General features: G+C 42.5%; 1 protein-coding gene and 1 non-coding gene across 3 annotated transcripts; both read left to right on the top strand.

Annotated features, from left to right (window-relative positions):
* The first annotated feature begins 10,075 nt into the window (after window positions 1-10,075).
* Window positions 10,076-22,746, top strand: tbx5a (T-box transcription factor 5a). Of its 2 annotated transcripts, none has more exons than XM_037266073.1 (9): window positions 10,076-10,498; window positions 10,844-10,997; window positions 11,378-11,472; window positions 11,672-11,791; window positions 12,402-12,549; window positions 17,668-17,820; window positions 19,512-19,603; window positions 20,648-20,880; window positions 20,947-22,746. In XM_037266073.1, exons 2-9 carry the CDS (start codon window positions 10,851-10,853, stop codon window positions 21,540-21,542), a joined length of 1,584 nt encoding a protein of 527 aa, XP_037121968.1. In that variant the 5' UTR covers window positions 10,076-10,498; window positions 10,844-10,850; the 3' UTR covers window positions 21,543-22,746. The 2 variants fall into 2 exon arrangements, with proteins under 2 accessions (XP_037121968.1, XP_037121967.1); XM_037266072.1 differs by having other exon boundaries at window positions 20,944-22,746.
* A 2,319-nt stretch (window positions 22,747-25,065) lies between these two features.
* Window positions 25,066-25,147, top strand: trnas-cga. Its single transcript has one exon. It is a non-coding gene; the product is annotated as a tRNA-Ser (tRNA).
* The last annotated feature ends 2,485 nt before the right edge of the window (window positions 25,148-27,632 follow it).

Below are 27,632 nucleotides of genomic sequence, written 5' to 3'. Positions count from 1 at the left end.
GAGTGTGACTTTGAAAGAGGAAGGAAAAACTGTCCTCTCCTTTTAATGGCTCCAGCTCAGAGTCAAGAGTTTATCAGGTGTCTATCTTTATTTGTATGCAGTCTGGTTAATGTGCAGCGAGGCCGGCGCTAGGGGACAGACGCAAACACGTCGCGCTCTGTCTCAAGTGAGGCCCGCCCGACCGACCGACCGCCCGGACTTAACTCGGGTTAGGGTTATTGCTCACCTGGCGCCCCTCTTGCGCGCCTATCTGCACTTTATTGCAAGCCAGGCGGCGAAGCGTCTGCAGTCCGCTCGGCGCCCTCTAGCGGAAGTTACCTGAAAGAGGCGTCTAATTGGACCGGGCGATGACGAGGGTTTTTACGGGCCCTGTAGTCTTTTAAACGGATAACTAAAGGTATATTAAGGACAAGAAAAAATTCAATTTGTATAAACCCAAAACTATACAAAGTATGTCAGGGAAATTTCAGGACTGGTGTCACACAAAAAAAAATAATTCAGGCCCCTTGAGCTTGGGAGAGAGGGGGTTGGAGTGTTTTAGGTTTTTTTGTTTTGCTCCAGCTATGTTCTTCTCGGGTGGGAACTGTCAGATGCCCAGGGCATTGTGAGCAGGCGCCATCATGGCCAACACCTCGTATTCTGGAAAATATTTCGTGATTTTTTTGTTCTCGGAAAAATGCATCTTTATTCCTGTTACAACACACCTCTTGTTATGCATGGACGTCAGATTTATGTGATATGTCACAATCATCTAATATAGCTTCTTATTGGCCCGAAGCTAAGGTAGGAAGGAATAATTCGCTTATCGTGCTTGATTTATTAGCCGCCGGTCCCTATTTACCTTTTTTTTAAACATTTTGTCGCTAACTACATTTAAGGATTTTAAGGATCCCCGAGGGTTTCCAAACCTGATTGTACAGCAACCTACACAATTGTGGTTTGCAGTGTTGCATCATCCCGAGAGCAAAATTGTCTGGCCTCAAAACTGAAAGTTTAAATGAGTTTACCAAATGAATGGGCGCAGTTAAATGATGCAAGATAGTTCTGACTGCACCACCGCAAATTCCATCCTGAGAGCTGACTCAGGTAAGATACCAAGCAAAATTGTCTGGCCTCAAAATTGAAAGTTTAAATGCCAAATTATTAGGCGCAGTTAAATGATGCAAGACAGTTCTGACTGCACCACCGCAAATTCCAACTATGATCACTTCTGTAGTCTGAGCTATTTGATCTAATGCTTTATAATTACGGAACCTAGAAAGAAACATCCAATGTTGATGACATTTCTCGACTATGATTCAATTAATAACAGCAAGTAAAGCAATTTTATACACTTTGCTGTCATTTTGGACAAAATGTGTGTTTGCTAAACCCAACCCGGCTGGTTCAACAGGTTGTGGCCTCTTTGGTTCAAACAAGTGACAGGTCACTTGCGCCATCTGGTGGATTTGATCATTTTTTATAAGTTCAGTATCTAACAGAACATGTAATATAGTGCAGTATCGGTACGTATATGATACCGCACTGTACACTTAAGGTACTTGTGATTTAGCATGTGGAATAGCAATGGCTGGAGGGTGCCATCATTTTTCATCAGTGCTACAGGAGGGTAACCAGAAGTATGGCAAAAAAAGATACGGACAAAATATGTTCACTTATCCCTGCGAATACTGGAGTACAATAGAGGGAAATGATACAGCATGCAACAATACAGAGTAATCTGGCAGCAGTGAGAGCAGCGGTGGATTAGCTCTTTGCCTTTTTAATGTGTAATGTTGGGATTTGCAGTGGATAAACACCATGCCGCCGCGGAGCACTGCATGTGATCACACTATGACCATGCTCCCGTCTGATGAGAACACGGCGAGAGAGTGTTTGAAACATTTGTGAAGGTTTAAAGTGCACAGATGGCAAACACTATAGACGTGCACAAAGGCAGATGGTCAACAGTGGACTGGAGGTGGCTGGACGTAAAGTCCATGAGTGGTGGCGCCTTTTAATCTGCGGCTGGCAGAACACGTACGGCTTACTGGCCCTGAGCCTATGCATTGTTACATGACAAAGATTATTGTTATTATTATTATTATCGTACATGAGTGCAGTGTGGCTGATATAATCTCAATACTAGTCATTATGAAAAGAGTGCAAGTGATACTGATGGCAGATTTATTGAAAAAGAAAAAAAAAAACGCTTGCATTTTAGCGGATGTTGTATTTAATGTGCATTAAAGCTCAATCTCCGCTTGCCTACGATAAATATAGCCAAGTCACACGGTTCAGTTGACCTTAGCACGGTTGGACTGATGAAATTATCCGTGAATAAAAACACTGATTGTAATCTACTGTATTTTCCTTTTCCCTGCTATGGTGGAAGCAGCTGAGACTATCACTGGAATAGCGTGGCAAGGCTTGGCATGGTATGGCATTAAAGAGAGAGCGGGAGAAAGGGAAGGAAAAAAAGAGTTTTCAAGTCGGGAGGTAATGGCTTGTTCTTTTATGGAGCGGCAGCACACTCTAGCGTCCAGAAACCGTTACTACAGCAGAGTGTGCACTTTTTTAAAACTAACTAATGCAATGTTTAATCATATTACAATTGGAAGTAGAAGAATAGTGTGACCTTTACTTTAATTTGGGCGTCTACCAAGCTCATTGACTTGAATATCAAAACGATTTTATCGATTAACATTGATATCGATATTGATTATCGGGTGGGGTGGGGGGGGACAAATACGTAACTGCAAAGGATCTTCAGATACACCAGGAAGCGACACCGATACCAACTTGACTGTGTCAAAGCGCAATGAAAACATCGGTTCAGCCCGCAGGACTGTTTGAAGAGAACAAGCCCGGGAGGAGTAAAAGCAACTTTGGTGTTTTGAGATGTCTGAACTGATGGCTCGGATGAGGTTACACGGTTATCTCCACGGGTGTGGCTGTCAAACGTGACGACTTCTTCTCAGCGATGATACGGCGCCCCGCAGGGCCGAGCTGTGTCTGGACCCGTACGCGGAGCCCACGGTCTTGTTCAAGTCCGTATGCTTGTCATTTCAAATAGTAGCTTTGAAAAGGACGTCTGACAGCTAAACTACTACAAACAGCAGTTTGGTTCTTCTACACTACTGCAAATTAGCATCGCGGACATTATCCGCTACTATATTGCAGCTAACCCTTTAAAATGATTTTGTGCTTAAAAAATAGAGTAGGCGTTGTTTTTTTTTGCATTATCAAAATTATCAAAATATATTATCAAAATTTAAATACATTAAGTACACATTTTCATATTGTACATGTCCTCCCACCCTCCGCCAGCACTGATGAAAAATTGTAACCACCTCCAGCACTTAAGTTGCTGATCTATTGAGTACTAAAAGACCTGCAACCCCACGTTACGAAATTTACAAAAAAAATTCTTGGAGATGGACAAAGTCAATAACGTGTGTTCTCATGAGTTTATAATGGATTCCACGGCTGTCCGTATAGAAATGCACGTGTTCAATATATGTACATACTTTCGTCATCATTTCAACACTCCTCCGCATCTGTACCTGACTCAAAGCAGAAGGGCAGATGTAAAGAAAAACGTCATGTGTGGCATCACGTCTCGTTTTGCACATGCTCACAATCTGCTCTTTACGTGCATTTCACTCACTGGAGCTTCTTGGAAGTGGAAATGAGCTGTGCGGACTAGGAGAAGACAACCAGCGCTCCTTTCAAGAGCCTAATGGTCTGCAACATCAGCCTCACTTCATACGCAACCACCACCGGCACATTAGAGACGAGCGCCCGCCGCAAAACACTGACAGACGCAGGCTAAACGATGCTACAGGCCGCCATGGCACGCAGGGTGACGCTTTGAAATAGCCACGCATGGACCACATATGATAAAATGGACAGATGCACTTCCAGAAATACCAATTCCTCCAACTCTAGGATTTCTTTCAAATATTTGTACACTGGTATACGTCGCTAATATTTCAAAAGAGCAAAGTGAATGAACGTCATTGAATTGTAGTTGGCTAGGGATTTTACATACCACTAGAGGGAGCCAGAGTACTAATAATGATACCTTTGCGAGAATCACTGAGTTTGACTAAAAAAAAGGGACAAATAATTAAAAAATAATAATAATAGTGTGTACAGTATAGAGTGCACGTGGGGGAAATATCCTCATTGTTTTATTTTCTAAGAGAAAAGGGTCACAACTCAAACTCTTAATGTAGCAATAAACACAAACACGGACGCACAGACAAAGTTTGGCTCTCAAAGCTCACATTACACCACCAGCATCCCTCAGAATACATTGTGGTCCCACCACTCCGTCATCAGTATGCAAAGATCTTACGACTGGCACATACGCACACACACACACCAAAAACTTCACACACACAGCATGCATGGGTTCCTTCTTATAAATAGCAGCAGCAGCTACATGGCCTGAGGCCTCTCATGGTACCCCAGAATAGCAGCGCGATGAATCAAAGAAGACATTCAGCGAACCGCATTGGTCACACTTCCCACAAACAGGAAGTCACACAACAAGCAAGCACATGTCTGAGCTGCAGCCAAACTCAAGTGTCCGTAGCGCCAAGCATGTTCATTCAAAACTAATCATTGTGACTTTCCAAAAGGAAATGCATTTGGACTCCAAATGCATGCACAACACGTGACAATTGAATCAACACCATGCGAGTCAAGGTCATCATAACACACAAATTGAGTCAGCAGACGTGCTCATTTTTATAGCCGTAAGCTAAATTATTTCTTCTTTGATAAATTAGGAAATCAGCATTCTTACCGGCTGTCTTGGTGGCCCCGAGCTGATTAATCCTTGCGTTATCCTCCTTTTGTTTTCATTTTAAAATGGAAAAGCTCAATAAAATACTGACTCCAAGTAAAAACATTCCTTTTCAGAGGCACTTCCACAAAGCCAGTGTCAGACAATCAAACAGAGGCACTTTCACCTTGCTGTTTAAATAGCCCTTGGTTCCGCCCACTCCAGGTAAAAAACACCTCAAAATTCAAAGACACCCAAATGGTGGATGTTGAATCTAACATCAATATATGACAATATTTAGAAGGAAACACCTTCAAAATGATTTATATGATGTCCATATTTGGACAGATTCAAAATACCGATGCAAAAGAGAAATTGTTTGTCCAAATCAATGACACACCCCTTCATTCAATACACACTTGGTACGGCCCTACAGGTAGATGGGTCATGCTGATTGGAGCAATTCTGTCCATTCATTTTTGTTATTGAAAGGAGGTAAATCGATTTGAGGCTACGAGAAGAGATGCAGTGCAATAACAGTGGATTCATAGTTTAACGCTATCATCTTTATTCTCTCTATGTTTGGTGTTAATTTTAAAGTAAATTTTAACTGGGAGAAAAAACCCCAACTTGAAACAAGCACGCTTTGCCTCTTAATTGGGAAAACTGCAAGCAACTGTAACATGAATACTTTAAAAAGTTTACCTGTGATAAACGAGGGTTCACTATAATTTAAAAAAGATATGTTTTAGTTGTTTTCATATACCAGAGGAACCTTTTCTGGATGGAGCAAAGAGTCAAGGTGTGATTTAGAAACGGCCTCGTTTATAATTTCTGGATTTGACAAGCGTCGTAATTTGTGCATTTGAACATGTCGAGGTTTCGAGGTGCCGTGACCCCACCGAGGTGAGACGTGATGGCCCCCAGGCTCTCCCCTCCACTCCCCCACCCAGGTCTGTGGATATTAAGAGGGGACCACACCGCACGCTTCCCATGGTCGTTAGCTGGGCTTTTACACGCCATGTGTGCGTCACGACGCGGCCACACTTCTCATATTTATTTCGAGTGACCCCAAGGGCGCCTATATAATCTTTTCCACTGATTCCCAACAATCAGCTGTATATGCTGCGGGAAATGACTTAAATTACTTAATTCGTACGAAATATAGTAATTTACGACGACTCAGGTGACAGGCAGGACAATTAATTGCTCGTCCACTAGATGGCAGACAAATAACCAGAGTAACCACATTCATACAACAAAACAAACTTGTGTTCACGACAAGGGAATTTGGCAGGAAACAGTCAGAAAATGCAGATATTACATCGTGACATAGATATGAGTGCAGGTTTTCAACGTCCCTGCAAACTAGCCACTAATACAATGAATGAGCTAATTCGAAAATACAACACTAGAGGGCAGCAGAGTACAAGACATGTGGCTCAAGTCAGGCGTCGCCTCACTTGTGTCCAAATGAGCTTGCCCTTTTGTGTGAAGGAATTTTCATCATATCACATTAGAGATTGACAAGTTTTGAGAGACAACTATTAATTTTGTTGCCCTAATAAATATCTAAGCCCACCCCTTGCTCGTTTCTTTGCATCTGGGCTAGCGTGGGGGATGTCGACCGAGCTTTGCGTGTCTGTGTGTGTACTGGTGCTGGCTTGATCAGGAAGTTGGAATGTGGGTCCCCGTGTGTGTGATGTGATTGTTTGCAGGAACATGTCAGCCCCCCGGCTCGCCCAACCCGACCACCAAAAGGCCCGCCCAGTCACCAAGGGCCGAGGCGTGCCACTCGGCCTGGAAAAGTGGACCTCTTGTACATCAATATGTACGTGTGTGGAGGTGTGTGAATTTGTGTGTGTACCTTTGGGCCGCGTGTTGCCATGGAGGCGCAGATAGCTTATCATGCTCGTCTTAGTCCAATAGAACAAGGGTGAAGTCATTCGAGAGGTCACAGTTCACAGGCCCTTGCGTGGCCAGGCTGGCAGGCTGGATTGGAAAGAAGACGATCAATCAGAAGAAAGATGGCCGGAGGCTCATTCAAAGTTTTCTTGCAAAAAGCTAATTAATGTCACGTTTGCACACATGCTTAAAGACAAATGCTTTTTTTTTTTAATCAAAATTTCATCAAGTGGAGGGTCAACAAATGCAGAATTTTATTTTGTCAGTTTTGCACTTCCATGCTTGCCTGCCAAACAATATAATAAGGGGTGACGGGGTGAGATGGGGGTACAAGACCCAAATGGGCTTTTTTATTTCAGAGTTTTGCACCTTAATGCTCACCTATTTAAAAAATTTGTAAAAATTAGGAGAAATAGAGTACAACCGATTGCATTATTTTCTCAGTTTTGCACCACATCTTATTTTTACAAAAAGGAAAACAAATACATTCCTTTCTAATTTTGACATTTCTGCACCACCAGGCTTGCTTACTTAAAAATATACAAAAATAGTTTTCCCCTAAGTTTTTAAACTCCATTCAGACAGACCAATGTTATATGTTAAAAAAATGGAAGAAGTTGGAGATTGTCCAAATGTTATTTTCAAAGTTTTGCATCTCTATCTTTTCTTACTTAGCAATGTCACAAAAATGGTGGCAAAGAAAACTTTCTTGTAAGTCATCACACTTGTCTGCAGAAGAGGAGAAAGAAGAAAAAAAATGCCATTTTACAGACTTTTGTACCCCATTGACTGCAAATATAATATTTTTTCCTCACTTTTTTATGAAGTAGTCATTAAAAAAGAATGAGCAAACATTGGTACCATCTTGCTTGGCTGCTAAACAATAGAAGAACAAATTGAGAAAAGCAACCGGAAAGAAAAATGCTGCTAGACAAACCAAAACATAACTGTATGTTTGCCAGTTTTGTTCTACTGATTATTAAAAAAAAAAAAGATGTTTGTTCAGCTATTCATGCATGCCTGCACGACAGACACAACAATAACATTCATTATCATTAGCCTACTTCAGCACGCATACTTCCTGACATTTTTGTCTTACGTAAAGGCTCAGGGAATTTTCTAATTGGCGCGCCTTGGCTCAAGGAAGGGTCCAAAACATATTTGGATGTGACGACACTGCAGCCGGTCCACAAAGGAGCGAACATCAACGGCCTGTTTGGTGCTTATTCCGTCACCTGGCCTAGCTGACACTTTGTTTTTGCCTCCCGTCCATATTGGCTTCCACGTGTTGATATTTTTGCAGGCGGACCCAAGCAGTCCTGCCTGCAGCCAAAAAGTTCCTGCGAGCTGCCTGAAGACACACGTCAGAGCACAGCCAAGGAGGTAAGGAGCACCTACTGTAAGTATATTTTAGTCCAGTGTGTGTGCGTGCGTGTGTGTGTGCGTGCGTGTGTGTGTGTACTGTTTTTGATTAATCAATTTTTAAACGAGTGTGTGTGTCGCACACTGACAGTTTTGTTATGAATTCATGTGATAGAAATTTTGCGCGTGCATTCGCTAAATGTTGGCCTTGTTCTTGTGCGCGGTTCTTCAATATTAGACTGAATGCTAATTAGTCTGCACACATTTATTTTGGAGGATTTGTGGATTTGAAAGTATGCATAAGCAAAGTGACTACTTTTAAAATGGGTGAGGAAATAGGAGAGCAAGCAATACAAGTTTAATCTTAATGCGCGCGTCATTTCGCAATTTAGGGACACCATGTGATTTTAAAGCAAACGCAAATTATGTAAGATAAACTAGAGTGAAGTCTCTAAGAAAATGATTTTCTTACCTAATCCTAAATGTGAGTGTGCGCGTGCGGGATTAGATTTGCGCGCCACGTGTCACGTGACGTAAACATGCGCTCTAATGGTGTTAGCGCAAAGTCGCTATAAATATGATAAATTAGAATATTTGATTTGTGCCGAAGGTGCAGGTTTTATTTTATTTATTTTTTCATTATCAAACGAAATTTAAAAAGGTTTGAAATTGTTATTATGATATAATACAACAATTCATATTCTTACTTTTTGTTTTTTTAATTAATTGTACTGGCAGTGTTAAACTTGTTCTTAGAATGACTGGATTGGCATCTACTGAATTACAATTATGCAATTTAAATTTCAACATGCTCGTTCTCAAGTTTACTGGCTTTTTTCTTTTATTTTGGGGGGGGGCAAAAAAGTTAACGAACAACTGTTGCAGCACACTTGATAACGCGTTCGTAACTGTTTATAGCGCGCTCATCACAATATAAAACCTATCGCAACAGATCACGTTTCGGTTCCAAACACATTTAGGAAATAAGAAAATCACCAATTTGCGTACACATTCAAATATATATTTTGCACTAAACGGCGCGTTCGGAGCAACTTGGGATAATGTGAATTGTGCAGCATTTCTTACTGGAAGTACAAATGAAATGTTCTCTTTGCATTCTGTAATAAATCAACTTTTTGCTCCCAAAACGTAAGACGTAAATGAAATAATCAACAATTACATAAATAATTAGTACAGAAAGTCAAAGTTTGGTGTATTATGATTCAATATAAGTATCAAGCACAACATCCTGCATGCACGATCAAATGTTTTTTTTGCCGTGTGCAGCAAAACTGATGTCAAACCTGAACACCTAAAAAGGCCGTTTTAAACCACTTCATTTGTTTGTAAACGGAAGTGGAGTCATTGGGAAGTCATTTTCTTTTAACAACAAAGTCTAGAAAAAACATGATGCCACCGTTTGTTTAACGCGACACGCGCGTGCGCGCGCACACACTCACTCTTGAGGTAGCCCTTCAGCACACTGATGCGGTTTGCAAACTTAAAAGGAGACCAGGATCTCAATTTAGAACGAATTTAGGGCGATATAACCACTTCACATCAAAAATGTGCATGAAATTCTAAGTCACCATAGGAAAGAAATCAGTATGGCGCCTAACTGTGGCTGCGGTGACTGCATGACATCCGGCCAAGGGTTCGAATGTTAGTTGGGGGCCCATTACAAAATTACAAACTGAGGCGGGCTATTTATTTGTGGAACGATTATTTAGTGCATTTTCTTTTCCATGAAATTTTGGTATCTATTCAACTATCTTTTATTGGGGCGAGACTATGTATGTATGATCTATCTATCTATCTATCTATCTATCTATCTATCTATCTATCTATCTATCTATCTATCTATCTATCTATCTATCTATCTATCTATCTATGACTCCCTCCCCCCCCCACACACACTCCTTTTTAAGCCCTCCCAACGCAAGGATACAACTTCCGCTTCGCACGCTTGCCCATTGATGCTCATTGGCTCGGTGGGGAGAGAGAGAGAGAGAGAGAGAGAGAGAGCGAGAGAGAGAAAGAGAGAGGTGGGAAGAAGGGGGGGTCTCGTAAGAGTGAAGAGAAAAGAAGGAGGTGGCCGACCTGCTCCCGGGGGACCCAAGCGCAAGGCAGCCAATGCTCGACGCATGTAACCGCCGCGGCTCACTCGAGCGCCGCCAGCCCTAAAATGCACCGCCAGCATTTCAGCCACTTGCAGGCAACCGCCGGGTAGCTCCTCATAGCCGACGCCGAGACGCGAAGCCCTGTCGCCGGACACGCACGAACTCCGCCGCTCTGGAGCTCGTATTTCGCGATCAAAAGATGAATACTTGGAGATACCGAGCCTTGGGTGGATTATTTGGACTTTTTATTTTTTGATTGTTTGAGGAAGTAAAGACTATTCTCTGAAGCGTCGTCGTGATTTTTCTTTTTCTTTTTTCCCTTGTCTTTTGGTTGGGGGTAAGATAAACCTGATCCGTAGCGTCATCGTGTTTTGTGGAAACAATGCTCATTTCATTGTAATATAGTGATACTACAAATATCTCCCCAAAAAGTAAAATGAGATCATGTTGAGCTAAAAAGGGGGGGGCAAGATAGGGTCCTGTGGGCCTTCCCAGGTGTCACGTGTGGACCGTTATGTGCCGAACATCAACAACATACTTCATTTGCTGGCTAAATGACTTGACACGCTATTTTTTTGCGTACTTAATGTCTTTGTCAATCTAAAAATTCTAAATCAAAGCGTGCTCCTTGTTTTTATTTTATTTTATTATTATTTTTATTTTTTTGTGGGGGCTTTTGTAGTCCAGATATGGCCGACCCAGAAGAGACTTTCAGCCTGCAAGCCTCTCCGGGTGCCGGTTCGGATTCGAGGGAGGTTCCGAGCGAAGATAAAGCCGAGAAGCCCAACGGGACGTCCGGCAAGTCGCCGTCCTCGCAAACTACCTACATCCAACAGGTCAGCAGACTAAAATAGGCTACAATGTTATGCGCCAATAGTATTTGGAGCATTATGTAAAAGTAATTACAAATATGTGCATTGGAATATATATACAGCTCTGGGAAAAATAGAGTTCCAAAAATTATGAGTATTTTGAGTATTTTATTTGTCTGAAAATAAATGGGCTGTGAGGCAATATTTTGAATTTAAGAAGCCAGTAGTTCGTAGAATAAAACCTTTTTTTATATATATAATCAGACAACGGTTGCTAAGCAGAGTTAGAGAAACTGGAACTTGCTGAAACTAAACTTGTTTCAAACTAAAATTGCTATTAAATCAACTAAGTACAATAATTACACAAGTGCTCCCCCCACTGCCAAAAAATAATATTTTTTCAGGGTATGGAGGGTATAAAAGTCTACCTGCACGAGAGGGAACTGTGGGTGAAATTCCACGAGGTGGGCACCGAAATGATCATCACCAAAGCGGGCAGGTAAAAGATGACTCACGCACTCACGGGTCACTTTATTAGAAACCCCTGACCGTATTAATCGATTGTTTGTAACGTGCCAGTACGGTGCGTTGTTCGTGGCGCAGCAAAACTGCGCAACACGAGGGCGCAAAATCATTGACACTGCAAAATTTTACATTCAGATCTTTGGGAACATTTATTATTTTTTCCCCCTTGGCAGGCGAATGTTCCCGAGCTTTAAAGTGAAAGTCACCGGCCTGAACCCCAAAACTAAATATATCCTGTTGATGGATGTAGTGCCCGCAGATGATCATCGATACAAGTTTGCTGATAATAAATGGTATGTATGTATGTATGTATGTATGTATGTATGTATGTATGTATGTATGTATGTATGTATGTATGTATGTATGTATGTATGTATGCAAAAGAAATTTCATTTAAATTAAAATTGTCCACATTTTGTGAGTTTTTGGGTGCATCTCTGTTCGTGCAACAAAAAATAGGGAATTTTTTTCGACGACCCCTTAACTTTTAAAAAGCAGGATATATCAGTCGCATACTAAGTTGGTTATTTATTCGGTGGCTTACCTGACTCATAAACTTTCTGTCGTGTTGCGTGTCGTGTTGAGTCATTGCACAGCCTAAAAAGAGAGAGCGAGAGAAGCGCATGTCAATAGTGTCACCAAAACACGTTCAAAACCAATACATTCGTTTTGTCCTCATTATAATCGGGATTAATTGATCTAACGATCGTCTGGCCACACAAAAAAACGTTTCATTTTTTGCAAAATCTCTCGTCACTTGCTTGTCATTTCGCTTGTGCGTCATGCGCAATTGCGCGCGTGCGGCTGCTTTTAAATATCCTTTTCCGACTTGTTGTTCGATCCATATTTTTGGTTTTAATAATGTAATGGTTGGTGTAACTGCGTACGCGACCCTGCATGCAGGTCGGTGACAGGCAAAGCCGAGCCCGCCATGCCCGGGAGGCTGTACGTGCACCCGGACTCTCCGGCTACGGGCGCCCACTGGATGCGGCAGCTGGTCTCGTTCCAGAAGCTCAAGCTGACCAACAACCACCTGGACCCGTTCGGACACGTAGGTGCCTAGGCCTGTCTCCTAAATCTCTATCCTGCGTCTTGTTGGTAAACTTCTTGTGCGTTTATTAGACTCAAGAGAGTTTTTCCACATCAGCCCACATTTGCGCGTGATGGCCCGAAACCGTTTTAAAAAAGGATCCGTACATATTTTGAATTGGAAATAGAATGTATTTTGAAACTGTTATTTTTTCTTTATTTTTGGTTATTTGCTTTTTGCATTGCAAATTTCGGTCATGATTTCCCACCCATGCACTCCACTTAATCTGTAGAAATTAAAATTAAAATAAACTTTCCTTTCCAGTGTGGATTTAGTTTGCACACTGATTGTAATCATGCTGACTGAACATTTTAAGAGGACTCTCGAGATAGAAGATGACTTCATTGTTTGTAATAGTTTCATGTTAAAGTAATTAGCAACCGAGGAAACTCTTGTGCATCAAATGCTGGCTCTTAAATGCAGTGCACGTGCATTAAAAGGAGGAAACTTTTTTTTTTAACTGAAGTGGGCCTGTTGGCCATTTCCTTAAAAACTCATTATTTCACTTGAATGAGCCCGCCCCTAAACATCTGCGACACACACACACTCCATCAATGTGCCTCCATGCTAATAAGAGGCTTGTTGGCTGCAGTTTTCCATCAAACGCTGATGTTTTGTAGAGACTATAAGCTCACGCTCGTTAAAGTAATGAGAGCGCTATATAGGATATTAGTTGCTGTTTTCTATTTAGCCGAGCCACTTGAATGCTGGTGGATTTGATCACCGGGATGAGCAAAAGCACAATTAGGAGATTCTGTTAAGTTTAACTTGGAATAACTAATTTCTTTGTTGAGAATGTGGGAAAGCAAATTTTCACATTAGCAAAATATTTTTGTTGAATTTCACAGTGAAAATTGTATTGGAATTTGTTGCCTTGAAAATATGTTTTTAACTTGTTTTTAACAGTGTGGTACAGTCTATTTAATCTTTAAAACTCCAGTACAGTGTATTTTTTGAGTGCAGCTCAGTTGTATTTAACTATGAAGTACATGTTAGCTTTTCATTTTTAGGAATTGTTTCCTTTTAAACATTAAGTACAGTGTTTTTTGTTAGCATATGTGCAGTACATTTTTATAGAAACAATATCTATGCCCAATTTTATTTTGTCTGTATTTAGCTGTAATGTTAATGTTTAAACTTTGTAAGATGTTACAGTGGCTAACAATGTTAAATATCCAGAGCTGAAAAGTTATCTTTTTTGAAACAACAACAAAAAATGTTTTCCCTGCAGCAAGCTATTTGACAAGATGCAATCCTGTGTTTGCGTACGGGCACGATAAGTTTTTTACAAATAAAACTTCAGCCTCATTTTATGCTGAACACTCGGGCCTACTATGCTACTGTATTTTAATATTGGTCATTATAGTGGCACTTGGGCTCCTCAGCAATTTTGGAGGAAAAGTTTGAGCAGCACTATAATAGACATTCCGTACACAAGTGAGCTGCCACGCATCCAGGTCGCACCTAGTTAGGCCAGGAGGGCCCAGCTGGCCAAATGAAACCGGAGCTAGGATGGAATGTGAATGGTGTTGTAAATTTTTGGTTGGAGTGCTGTTTTCTTTTTTCTTGATTAGTTGCAGTGTACGGAGAACGGTCGTCTCTTTGGTGCCCCTGGGAATCATAAATGACAGGCCGCATGGTGGCGCGCCAGAAATATGGCTTGTGTTGGTGCAGCTGGACGGAATAAATTGGCGGGTAGCAATTAGGATGAGCCCGAGGCGGGAAGTGCAACAGTTGTGCGGCACCGAGCGCGGGAGCTCAATTGAGGATTATTTGGAAAGCAGCGAGGAAACAACGAAGCTTAAACTCTTAAGCCAATGAGTCGCAGAAGTGCTGAAGTGCAAGCAGGAAGATTTGATCAGTTGGATGCAGGGGCCAAGGGAATGGGCAGGTATTTGTATGGAAATACTGACTTTTCATTATTGAATTATTATTATTATATATAATGTAGAAAGCCAAGGTCTTCAAATTGGCTTTTCAAAATGTTTTATATTGACCCATTGTTTACCAAAGAAATTGATATTTCAACAGGGGTGTGTAGATTTTTTATAACCACTGTACACTGCATTTCTTAAAGAGGGGAAGTAAAAGTAAACAGAGATAATGTGGTTGCACAAGTGTGCACACCCTCCTACTCTCAGTGATGTGACTTTTTGAAGCACCTGCCCGTGAGTCTGAATTCAAGTTCACCTGTTCATCACCCCAAAAAGCATTGATTGAAATCGGGGGGGTGTAGACTTTTTACACCCAATCTACGTGTATATTTATCTGCATTAATCTCTTGTTGGATTTGGAGTCATGGTCTGTCTTTATATTTGAGTGGCAGCACGTAAAGATAAATAGCAATGGCGGCATTGCCGAGCCTTTGTAATTCCGGGACTGGAAACCGGGAGGAAGCCAGAAGGACCAAAAGTGATCCTTCACTATCATTGTGAGACATGAAAGAGGAGGGGTCGGGTTAGGAGTGGTGTGGGTTCGGGTTAGAACCCCACTGGGTGGTCCAGTGCAAACACCCCTATCTCCACCTCCACAGTATGCGGGCTGGACATTGGGAAGCCGCGGCTAGCGGACGGTGTCATTTTCCGAGGGGAAATGTGCATTTTGGACATGACATTTTTAGCTTCTAGTGGGATGTTGGTTTTGAAGTGAAGGGACATTGTGCTGTTCCTTCTGATGTGTGCATAGAATACATGCATATAGCTGACACAGATATGCTGGATGACATTTCCGCACAATTGTAGGAAAAGGTTTGGCATATACAAGTAGGACAGCTGCTTGTTAGTGGTGAGGCAAAAGTGTGCATTAGTTGACATGCTGGTGCCACTATTTATTGAATAAATGCTCAAATGGCTTGATGACCCACTTTGGTTCATGCCAATAATAGACGGATGGCTAGCCAGGTCTCTTTTGTTAGTGCTGATATTTAATTTTATTCAAACGCAGCGATTCTACAATCTTAACATTAAACCAAAGTTTTGTCCATGTGTATATATTTAAAAATACTGCACAGTAAAAATAATGTATGTCCATATTTTGCTTTTTTTTTTTTTTTTTCTGTGTTTGTGTGACATATTGACATTTATGAGAAACAAATCGCCAAACGTTTGTCAAACAGCAATCGCTCCAAAAGTCAAACCATGGGGGAAGCCCTGGAGCTAATGAAGGACTTTTAGGGCATGCAGGCATCCATCTATCGTGAAATCCCGCCCGCTGTTTAGTGGCCGGGCTCACTCAGCACGTTCATGCAGCACGGCGCGGACGCAAAAAAATGTCCAGTCCGGTGTCTGGCCTTTGCCAAAAGCTACTGCAGCATGAAATGCGATCAAGTTCAACTGGAAACTAATAATGGAGCACTATTGTATCCTTCTATGGCCTCCGAGGTTCACTCGGCCCCCAAAGAGAGCCTTGTGGAGGCATGCCGGAGGTCAGTGTGGCAGTGAAAGGCAGGTACAAAAACAACCCTCCAGATAACAGATAGGCCGGAATACCAAAGGTGGGAGGGGGGGAGGGGGAGAAAGGGAACAGCGAGGGCGGGGGGGAGCTCATCTTTACTTTTGAATCTCAAGCTTTGCCAAGAAGAAAGGCCGTAGACTTTATGTGGCGCATTTTAACTGGTGAAACTGCAGAAAGTCAAGTTCAAGCCGATTGGACGGCGGCCATACGCGGGTGTCCTCTGCAAGTCGTCACTTAGCACGTTCGACTGCGTAAGAAAAGCGGCAACGTGATTGTGGGGATCGCTTTGGAGTTGCATGAGGAAAACTTTAGAGCAGCTTTGGCAGAAAGGCGGCCGATGGGAGGGTTCGAGTGAGTTCAAAAGCAACATGTGCTCCAATTTATTATGTTTTTTGTCAGCTAAAGCTTCATATCTGCATGTGCCAGTTGGCAAGAATGCAAGTAAACAACAAATCGGGATTTAATCTGCATGGTGCATCTGAAGCATCAACACATTAAAATATTCAGACCACTTTTGTATGATGCTCTTATGTAGTATATCGGAAAATGTTTGCCTATTCGTATCACAGGTCACAAAACATTGACAAAACATTTTGATCTAATTCTGTTCTTATTTGAAGGTTTAATGCGGATGCGTGAAATATTAGAACCACTCCCACATTGTGACTCTCTCAAAAATGAAAAGTATTTGTTTATTCATGTCCATTTTCTAATGTGGACAGATTGTGCATTATGTGAGGGTGGCTGCACAAATGTTACATGATTTTTTTTATTGGCATCATGAAATGTAAATTATTGGCATTATATGACATCTTGAAGGATTTTATGAGTGAGGGGTTAACAATTTCAACGAAGTATGTCATCTTTGTTGGTCAAAGATCTCTGCATTTAGGGGGAGGAGCTAAATCTAAGTAGCAGCCTGTGTGTGGGGGGTTGAGAAAAAATATTGTAACCAAATTATTTTATTGTGGCCTTAAAGGTGGAGCCAAATCATTTTTGTAAAAAATTTTAAAGCGACTGCAATTGTTAAAAATCACATGGGATGCATTTCATTTCAGTCTTCAATATTTTGTATGTGCATTTATGTATATTGATGATGGGCATTTTATTTTAATATTTGAATTACATTAGGTGTAATATAGGCCAATTTGCACAAAATGCGATTCGCAGCATATCTTTTTTTTTGTATTATTAATTTTCCCCCAAGTCTTACGAGTTTATTTTTCTAGCTTTGCAGTACATATATAAATGTTCATATCTTTGATTATATGAATATGAGCATTACTAATGTGCATGTAAATATTCAGCAATGACAGTGATTTTTTTTCAACAGTCTTGACAAATTATTATTGCAGTTTGCATTTGTCTTATGATGTAGTTATTTTTTTACCTGCAGAGGAATTCACATTTTATTCCTAACTCATTGTCTGGCGGAGATCCACACTGGCTCAGCCTGGGTGGAGCTCTGCTCAAATTCCAATGTTATGATCTCACCTTGTAGTATGATTATTAATTATTTATATATTTGCATGTCATTACGACATTACGACAAAAGGTGTCACGCAGCCCCCCCCCCCCCCTTGCGAAACATCCAAGCATGTCAAGTTCTGTTTTTTTTTCCCCCAGATCATCCTGAACTCGATGCACAAGTACCAGCCCAGAATCCACATCGTCAAGGCTGACGAGAACAACGGTTTTGGGTCCAAGAACACGGCCTTCTGCACGCACGTCTTCCCCGAGACGGCCTTCATTGCCGTCACGTCCTACCAGAACCACAAGGTCACACTTTCGCTCGCTAGTTCGCTTCGTGCAAATTTTGTTGTGTGGAGAAGTTTAACCGCAGCGATTTTTTGACTTAATACGGTTTTTACTTAATAAATAATTTAATCAGGTACTTCGGTGAATACCAATTAAAAATACCGATTCAGGCGGAATTAATTGAAGTTGTCGGTTTGTCTGTAATGACTATCGCAATTATTTACTTATTGTTTTGAATTACGACGGGAATTTGAAAATACCCACCAAAAGACAAAAAAGTGATGATAACGATCATTAATAGTAGTAGTACTGTAGTGTCCATAAATGCATATTTACTCTTATTTCGTTTTGAATAACTAGTCATGACAAACGCAAATAATTGAGAAGATATTCATCAGGCGACTTGAAAAAAAACTTTAAACCTACTGCTTTAAGATGTTTTTTTTTTTTTTTAAATATTTTAGTGACAGGTCACAACACATCGTCGTAAAGTTAATCAGCGTTTTTAATATTACAGTTATAATAAACGGATATATTTTTTTCTCCTCCCAAGTTTATATTTTTAAGATGACTGATTCGTTCTTGTTTTTTTTCCAATAAAAATCGAAATGACTATAGGTTATTTTGCTTGTTTATTTGAACGTTAAAAATGCGTGTAACAGAACACTTCTAATATTAGTAATACTCTAAAAACATTTGCAGGCGAAAACAACCCAATGGGTCAAAAAAGCACCGACCAAATTTCTCGATTGTTCTGTACAAAAAAACGTCATTTTTTCGTACTATTCTGTCTTCATTTTTGAATGAATAGTCGTTGCTATTTTGGATGAATAACCGCACATTTTAAATTAATGACTCTCGCGTGCGGTGATTTTTTTTCCACCATGTCAGTGTGCGTGCAGTCAATCAAGTCGCATGTTTGCCCTCCGCAAATATGTGCAAGAAAGACGAAAAAGACCAAATATGTGTAAACAGCGTCTGTATAAGATCATTTAAACACGTGGGCGTCGATATATTTGGTTTTGGGGGGGGGGGGGGGGGTGCGCAGAGGAGGCGAGGGTCGAGGGAGGCGTACAGCAGACCAGAGCAGAATTTGGGGCTCGTAATGCCTCTGCAGCCAATCAGCGGCTTCCTTACTTCTGGGAACAGGAAGCTACGTTCTGTAGAAAGCATTCATTATTTTCCAGCGTGCTATTGCTGGGGGCTCAGATCGTAACCCTCAGGGCTAATTATTGGAGCTTTCCAGACCTGCACCCAAAGAAAAAAAAGCATGCATTCTCAAGTGCAGGCCCTTGAGCACAACTGTCTAATATTTGTCAAACAGGCCAACATCTGCCATAGCACTAATAGTCATAACTGTGTTAATAATGTGCTACAGGTCCCCATGTGTCCACTTCACCTGCTAATGAAAAGACTCCCTTTCTGTTTGCACATTTGGAAACGTTGATTATTATAATGAAATGTCATTTCAAGGATCTTTTGGGATGGTAAAAGTCGGAGAAATGATGAAAGATTACCTCGTGTTATTTTTTTACTTATTTCATGTTGTTTCGTTTATAATGAAGTATTATAAAAGTGCAAGAAATTTAAATTAAAAACAAAAATTAAAATGTTATATAGCGGAATAATATATGTGAAATCAGATTTCATGTGCTGGGACCAATAAGCAGAAATCGCAGTGCTTGATCGGGCTATTTGCTTATTTTCTTTAGATAACGCAGCTTAAAATTGAGAACAACCCATTTGCAAAAGGTTTTCGAGGAAGTGATGACATGGAACTGCACCGGATGTCCAGAATGCAAAGGTGGGCTTCAGCTTTGCACAAAAGCCACAACATTATCACTTAGTTTTTCCCCATCCCTTTGTTGAGAGGGCGAAAGCTCACAGTACATCACCAAAAAAAAAAAAAAAGTCAAAAAGCATGCAGTTGGGTCAAAGAGAACATTTTTGTTCAAAGCTCTGCTTGAGTAAAGTTGGCTTAGCTTCATGCTAACAATACAAAGTGCCACTGACAAGCCAATAAATAGCATCGTGTTGATTTGTCTCAACTCTAAGAAACGGACATTTGAACACTAACGGTGCAGGAACACATGTCGACAGACAATTTGAAAAGACTCCCAGGAGATAACCCAACCACAAAAATTGGTCAACAAATCCTTGCCCCGAAGCTTTGCCAGGTTTGTATTACGAAGCCATTTTCAATTGGCTGTGCCCAATTTTGTGGCCAGTGATGTGCCAGTGTGGCTTTCATTGATGAATGGCTTCCTCGCATGGAAAGTGTTGTCAAATCAAAGCAATTAGGGCATCAAGCACAAGCCAGTTGCGAGTATCAAGCAGCGTCGAAACTTTGTTGACGTCACGCGCACCCGCATCATATTCTTTAGATCATACGTCAGTATGCACAGCCTGTATGTATTACTCGGCTCACATGAGGGATGGAGTGCGTGCAAAACACATTTTCAAAGGACAAAATCTGGTTTTGTAACTTTACCCCCCCAACTTTGACTTGCCGTCCTTCCCATAAATGTTATTAGAAGCCACAAGAATAAAAGCTCTCAATTCAGTGTCCTCGCTCTGCAGAAAACAATGGCATGAATTCAGAAGATGGATTTCAATCTTTTTTTTTCAAGTGCAGTATTAACATTGAAAAGCAAGTAAATGTGTTCCAGCGCCCTAAAAACACATATTTTTCCGTATTCTTAATAAATAATGTCATGTCAATTTCTGTTTTCACCCATAAAAGAACAAAAAGTCAAACACTAAACTTTGATTTCGCGCATCTTGTAAAATATTGGCTGCTCATTCGTTGACCATTTCACGCTTGTCTTTTTGCGTCGCATCTACGCAGCACCAAGGATTACCCGGTGGTCCCTCGCAGCACGGTGCGCCAGCGAGTGAGCTCCAGCCAGAGTCCGTTCAGCGGGGAAGTCCAAGGCCTGGCCACCCCGAGCACTTTGAGCTCCCAGTACTCCCAGTGCGAGAACGGGGTGACCAGTACTTCGCAGGACTTGCTGCCCCAGTCGGGCTCCTATCCGCTCCCACACGAACACGGCCAGGACTACCACTGCATCAAGAGGAAAGGTAGGCCACAGCGACTGAAATATTTATCTCCTTTATCTGAAGTATTTTTTTGGGGAATCCCAGCAGCAGCGGAGGACGACTGCCACTCGGGCGAGCACAGCTACAAGAAAGCCTACTTGGAAGGCTCCTCCAGCGAGGACGACCATTACTACCGGCCGGTGGGCTACGCGCAGAGCCTGGGCCTGGCAGCCGGGCCCTATCGAAGCGAGTCCAGCCAGCGGCAGGCCTGCATGTACGCCGGCCCCTCGCAGGGTGCCGAGTCCGTTCCCAGCTTGGAGGACATCAGCTGCAACACCTGGGCCGGCGTGTCGCCCTACGGGAGCTGCTCGGTGGCCACCATGCAGCCCGTGGAGCGACTGCCCTACCAGCACTTCTCGGCTCACTTTGCGTCCGGCTCTCTGGTGTCCAGACTCGGCGGGGTGGCGAGCCACTCCTCGCCTCAGCTGGCCGACGGTCACCACGCCGCCATGTACCAGAGCTCCGTGACGCACCAGACTCTGGGCCGCCAGTGCAGCCCCGGCGCCGGGATCCAGTCGCCCAGCGCCGGCCTGCAGGGGAACGAGTACCTCTACACGCACGGCATACCGCGCACGCTATCGCCTCACCAGTACCACGCCGTTCACAGTGTCAGTATCATGCCTGAGTGGAACGACAACAGCTAGGGGAGCTTTCCGAATTGCAGTTGGGCACTTATAAGCAGCATGAACATGAGATTAGTGGCGCTTGAACGCACACAATGACAGCACACACACACAAAAAAGACTCGAAAGAAACAAAGACTTTGGTGTGGATCTCCAGTGACTCTATTGGGTTTTGGGCCTACATTTGTTTGTCTCCACTCATTCGTTTCCAATCTCTACAAGGAAGCCGGAGTCTATCACCGCTGAGACTGGCCGAGGGCGCACCATGGACTGATTGGTAGTCAATTAAAAGGCACATGTAGAAAAAAAACATCACTCTTATTTGTGGTCCAATCTTAAATCTGAGCAGGACCTAGTATAGTTCAGCCCAAATGCTCGCTTCTCCAACCCACTTCACTGCCATATTTACAGTTTTGCCAAAACTACAGCATCAGTTCTCAGTCTTTGCACACCAGTTGCCTTCAAATTTGAACAATGTATCCAAAAATGAATCTCCGAATTTGCTTTACATGGTCTTTAAGAAATTAATGAGATGTTTGAGTATTCAAAACACAGGTCAAGAAAATTGTTACGTACTTGTACTAAAATGTTCACCCAAATTGCAATTTTCTTTCTTACGACAACACCCCACATAAAACAGGCTGATATTTGTTATTTGCAGGTATCCATTTTTCTTCATTCCTATAATTGTGTTGCTATGTTGAGACGATTACTGGCTTCCTTTGCAGGTTCAGAAAAACAAAAAACTCAAGTCTGGGCCACAAAAATGTCATAAGAACGTTGCAGTTTTATGTTAAACACGGTGAAAGCTTGCATTCGCTAACAATAGAATTAAAACAGGCTTAGCAGCGGGATACCACAGGGAATGTAGTTTTACGGAACCTACTTGATATATGTGAAAAAAACAAAAAGCTCAAAATTATTGTCGCCACACCTTCCATGTGGACAAAGGATTATTTTTAATACTTGTAGCTGATAGAATGTTATTTGTCAATAGTATTTATTTGTCACTCATGTAAATTGCCCGTCCATGCATGTAGCTACGATAGATGGTTATGTTATTTTATAGCCCTTTTTTTTTTTTTGTATAGTGTTTTCTAATCATACTCCGATGGAAACCGGGAGATTACTATGCAGAGGTCAGTATGTATCTAAGTACACATTAGGATATCTTTGTAAATATCCATGTACATAACGGAAAACTTGCAATAAATTTAAAAGACTACTTGTTTTTGTCTGTTTTTTCGGGATTAGCGTCATATTGTCGTCGACTTAAGTAAGGAAGACAACGGGACGAAACAAAAACAGCGTCCAGGTGTGTTGATAAAATGTCCGTCACATGTTTTGGTTAAAATATCCCAAGGCTCAATGGATATAGCAAAACAAAACGGCTAGCTTGCTCACTAACGTCAGCGCTACGTCACACTAGCCATTTCAGTGTCAAACATAAAAGTCCATTAATTAGCAATCAGGTTAGCAAAATTTCCCTTCATTTTAATGTTTGAATCACAGCCATCGCTTCTTCTCCTCTGATTTACCTCACGTAGCATTATCCAAACGGACTTGTAAGGCTTCATTTACAGAAGTATTTGTTTACGCTCACTCACAGCAGCTCTTTAATAAGACGGAAATCTGACTTGAAAAATTGTCCGTCCATCCGTCTCCCCGCCCCCATCCCGTGACCCTTGCAGCGTCTCCGCCTCGCTCCTATTTGTCTTCCACTGTCTCCAGCCGTCGCTCGGCCTCTTCATCTCTTTTACTCCTCATGATCCTGTTCTCAATCCCTCCGAGCACCCCTCCGCTCTGTCCCGCACCCCACGGGCCCAAACGCGCTGACCTAGGCTCCCGGCCTCCTTTGAAGTGAGCGACGTGACCCCGGCGCTCCAGATGCCCCGACACCGCCAGTCTTATCCTCTCGGAGAACCGCCGGCACGGCCCACAGAGAGAGCCGGTCATTAACCCTGAACAACCTCCTCCTCCCCTCCACTGCTTAAACACATGATGTATTACAACTCCCACCCCCGGCGAGCCCCCCCCTCCAATTCCACCCTCGACTCACCCAAACATGCATGTGTGGGCGAGGACCGATGATGCAATAAGCTCTTTAAACATTTAAAGAACGGGTCAGCTTTTCAAAGGGAGGAGCTGGAACCTTTGGCCAGGGCTTCAGTTATCATGGTCAGCGTTTGAAAGTCTGCTGATACGTCAGCAAGAAACAAATGGTTGGAGAATAAATGAGAGAGCCTGGAAGATGGATGAAACTCCGGTCCAGGTACGCTGCCGGTTTATTTGGATAATGAGTGTCTATCTTTACCTGGCGTGAAAGGACTAGATAGGATTGAGAAAATAAACCACCAAATGAACATGATGAAATGCTCTTGGGGACTACTCAAAATATGTTGAAACCTTAAAGGGCCGAAAGAAGGATGAAAGACCCCCCTAGTAATGATTCTTTCGGTAGGCCAGACTTGAGACATTTTGGAGGGAGGGAAAAAAAAAATTCAATCGTTTCAGAGAAATGATGAGTCATGGCCCGAGTCGGCCTCCAATGAGAGAAGCTAAACAAATCAAAGAGCGGGTGCCCCCGTATGACAAAGTAGAAGAGTGCAAGAACAAGAGCATTCCTCGGGCTAGAAAAACGAGGGAGGGGGATTACGTTATTAAGATGTACTGAAACGAGGATCACCGCAGATGGATGAGCTCCCGGCACAGAAAGCTTTTTTTTTTCTTTCTTCCAAAGAATCAAATCCGTCTCATCCAAAACATCTGCTTCCATTGTTAAACTGTTGCATCTTTGCTTAGCTCATCAACAGCCGTTTGAAAAGTCCACATGGGAGGCTTCTGAATCCTTTTAAAGAGACGATCTTTCCTGGGTGAGTACAAAGATTTGTAATGAAGACGTTTGAAAAGTCGGGCCTCAATCAACGAGGCATCGGGCAGGAAAAACGGCGGCAGATATAATCAAGTTCTGAACACGTTTCTGGCCTATTTCCAGGACATGTGTTTGATTCCCGGATCGGGTCTTGCGGTCCGGCTGGCTATGGGTTCGATGTGAAATGGTCCCTCCATCAGATAACGCATTTTCTGGTTCCTGTAAAGATGTCCGCCATATCAACAGAGACATGCGTCAAGCTAATGGGAAAGCTACATCTGTGCAGGGGCAGGCGCTCTTTGCCTCAGCAGCTGGCAGACGCAACCTCTGGGACGGGAGCGCTGAAATGGAAGCAAAGACCTTTCCATCTCCCACGTTCAGTCTTTCAGCACCACTCCTGGCTGGAATCCTGAGGGACGGGGGGGCGTTAAGGAGGCGGTGGGGGCGAGGGGGGGCGGAGGCGTGCTCCGGGAGAATCAGACAGGGATGATACAGTGATGACAGGGTGAGAAGCAAAGCACTACACTGTGTTACAAACTTGAGTATTTGTTTTTATAGGTAAACACACTTAAGTTTTTATGTTTCAAGTTTCTGCTCTTGTCTAATTGGATCGTGGTAGATCAGAAAGTCTTAAGGGTAGTCCTGTACAGCAGCGAAATGTGAACTACCACAGCTGCGATGGCCGAGAGGTTAAGGCGTTGGACTCGAAATCCAATGGGATCTTCCCGCGCAGGTTCGAACCCTGCTCGCAGCGATGTAATTTATGCACACCAAATAGAAATGTAACCAACTTCATTATTGCACTTACTCGGGTTATCAAAGACACTAAAGGATCTGTCATATGATATGAAGAGAGGTCTTGCCAGTAATCCCTGACGGTTTGATCTAAAATTGTTCAAGCGCTGAGGCATATTCTATAGGGATGAATGCCAACTCTAAATTAATTTATGACAACCTAAGCGATTTGGATCAGGTGAAATATTGTTCCATAGCAATTTGATCCAATTTAATTAAAAAATGTGCTTTATTGAATAAAATGTAGATGCAGTTTTTACTTTCAGTCTTTTACTCCAGAAAAGTTCAAAAAATAGACATCAGATTTGAATAAATGGTCAACACTGTGAAAATCCCATCCGTCTTCGTCGAGCAGCATTTGCAGCGTCGACCGTCAGCATTTCAATGTCAAAGTTGAAACGCGGCCTCCATCTATGGCATCATTAGAGCTGATAAGACACCCCGAGCAGGCTCCAAGCATTTTTGGCCTAGTCTGTGGGAATTACAGGTACGAACCGCGGCAGGAGAAAACAACTCTTGCTCACATCCACCTGGGGTAGACGTTTGCTCCATATGGAACGCATTTAGACTTAATGTCAGTCCTGTGAGATCTGAAGGACTGCACTGGTTTCTTTCACTTTAAACATCTCTTCCCGCTTTGTCCATGGGAAGATCCCAACAGTGTCTTGACATAGTGCAAGTACTGAATAAGCAGCACATTTTCTATGTAAAGGACTGCCGACCTGCCGAACTTGAAGGCTTTAGGGAAGTTGACCAAGGGAAAATTTGCTCTGACTTGTGAGAGACAGCATGATTTTTAGACCATGAGAGTTATTTTGTTGGTAGTTTCTTTTCATACAGAGAAAAAACTCAAGTATTGACCAATTGAAATGGACTACAAGACTGACAGCTTGCGATGGCCAAGAGGTAAAAATAAAATGATGGGGATTCTTATTAGAACCGGACAGTATTTGGCTAACTACTTCAAAAATCTAGTGCGTTAAAATAAATAATAGCTCAGATTAAATGAAGCTGGACCACAGTCAACCATGCATATACCGAAGAAATGTAGCAAGATGAACCACGTCAAAGTCAAGTCCAATCTTTGATAAGATTTAGCCAAACAAACCCAAGTCCTAAAATCTTCAGCTGAAGTCTGACTTGGGTCGGGTCCTCCATCGACTCAATGGGGGTTTTCAGTCACCGCTGCCGGATCAATACCTCTCCTGCTGAGGAACTGAACCCGAGGGTGGAGGTGCAACAAGCCCATGTTGTTCCGCTGTGCCTTTGGGGACGGCGTGGTCAATATGTCTCAAGGCAGCTGTATGGGGCCTTCACATTTGGGAACAGTAAGTTGACTTTTCATGCGTGCCGCTTACAACGCCAAGGCGATTGCCAATGGTGCTGTTGAGGAGGTTTCAAGACAATTGATCCAGATAGCTTTGCTTGATTGATTTTAATACTGCGGGATTACAGTATAAAATTATATAGCATCGTTAAATTGTGGTGAAGGCCGATTTGAGGCATGAAACTCCAGGGCTACATGAATGGCGTCACAAATTTTGAAATGATTGATCTCGGTCTCTCTATCACAAAACACTTGGCATTTGAGGCGTAGAGTCTTTTTTTTTTTATATATATGTATATCTGCTGCATATCATCACAGTGATATCCGCTTCCAGGACAGAAACAAGGCAACATACTGTGAGCGCTGAATCAATACGAGCGATCCCCAAGAGGCTCTCCGAGTCGCTTGCGGTAACTTATCGATCCGCCTAAATGCAAGGTGTCTGCATGATGTTCTAAGAGGCTCAGCGGTCCGACTGCGTGCCAGCGGTCGGACCCACGCGATTTATCCCCCCCCCCCCCTTTCCGCCCCCTCGCCAGCACCACACCACCTTTGCCCTTTGCGCCGAGCCTCCACAGAGGTCCACGTGTGACGTGATGCCATCGATAAAAGTGAAAACATCATTGGGGAGGGGCTTGTGTTGCGACCCGCACGGTCATTGGGGTCCGAAGAAATGAGGCACCTGGGCCCTAGAGGAGATAAACACTCAATATTTCACCGCTGGCTTCTCTCAGACTCGTATGGCTTTTTTTTTCTTATTGTCAGATGAGCCGGGTTATTTGAAGAGGACAAAAAAAAAAAGGAACGGAAGTGGGTGTGTCAAATATTTATTTTACAAAATAAATAAACGATTAACCTATCGATGAGGGACACATACAAAATCACAAATAAGTGATTTGATTGAGGTTTATAGAATTAATAGGTGAGCTTCAACAAAAAGTTGTGAATTGCCAAACGTTATGTGTCTGTAAATCAGCTGTTCTCTTTTTATCTTATCTCTGACAGGTTGTTTGGTTTTTGTAACGACTTTTTATCTATGCATGTGAAAAAGGTCACACTTTTATGTGTGTGCACGTGCGTGTGTGTGCGTGTGAGGCTGTCTGCTGGGAAAGGCTCA

Source organism: Syngnathus acus, chromosome 12, assembly GCF_901709675.1.
Source record: "Syngnathus acus chromosome 12, fSynAcu1.2, whole genome shotgun sequence".
NCBI lineage: Eukaryota > Metazoa > Chordata > Actinopteri > Syngnathiformes > Syngnathidae > Syngnathus > Syngnathus acus.
The sequence above is the reverse complement of the archived record's forward strand: the minus strand, read 5'-3'. Positions and strand labels throughout refer to the sequence as shown.

Bases quoted from the DNA above. Each gene is read 5' to 3' on its own strand.
- tbx5a (XM_037266072.1), top strand. From the start codon at position 10,851: ATGGCCGACCCAGAAGAGACTTTCAGCCTGCAAGCCTCTCCGGGTGCC. The intron at 10,998-11,377 runs GTCAGCAGACTA...ATATTTTTTCAG, and splicing joins AAACTACCTACATCCAACAG to GGTATGGAGGGTATAAAAGT. The intron at 11,473-11,671 runs GTAAAAGATGAC...CCCCCTTGGCAG, and splicing joins ATCATCACCAAAGCGGGCAG to GCGAATGTTCCCGAGCTTTA.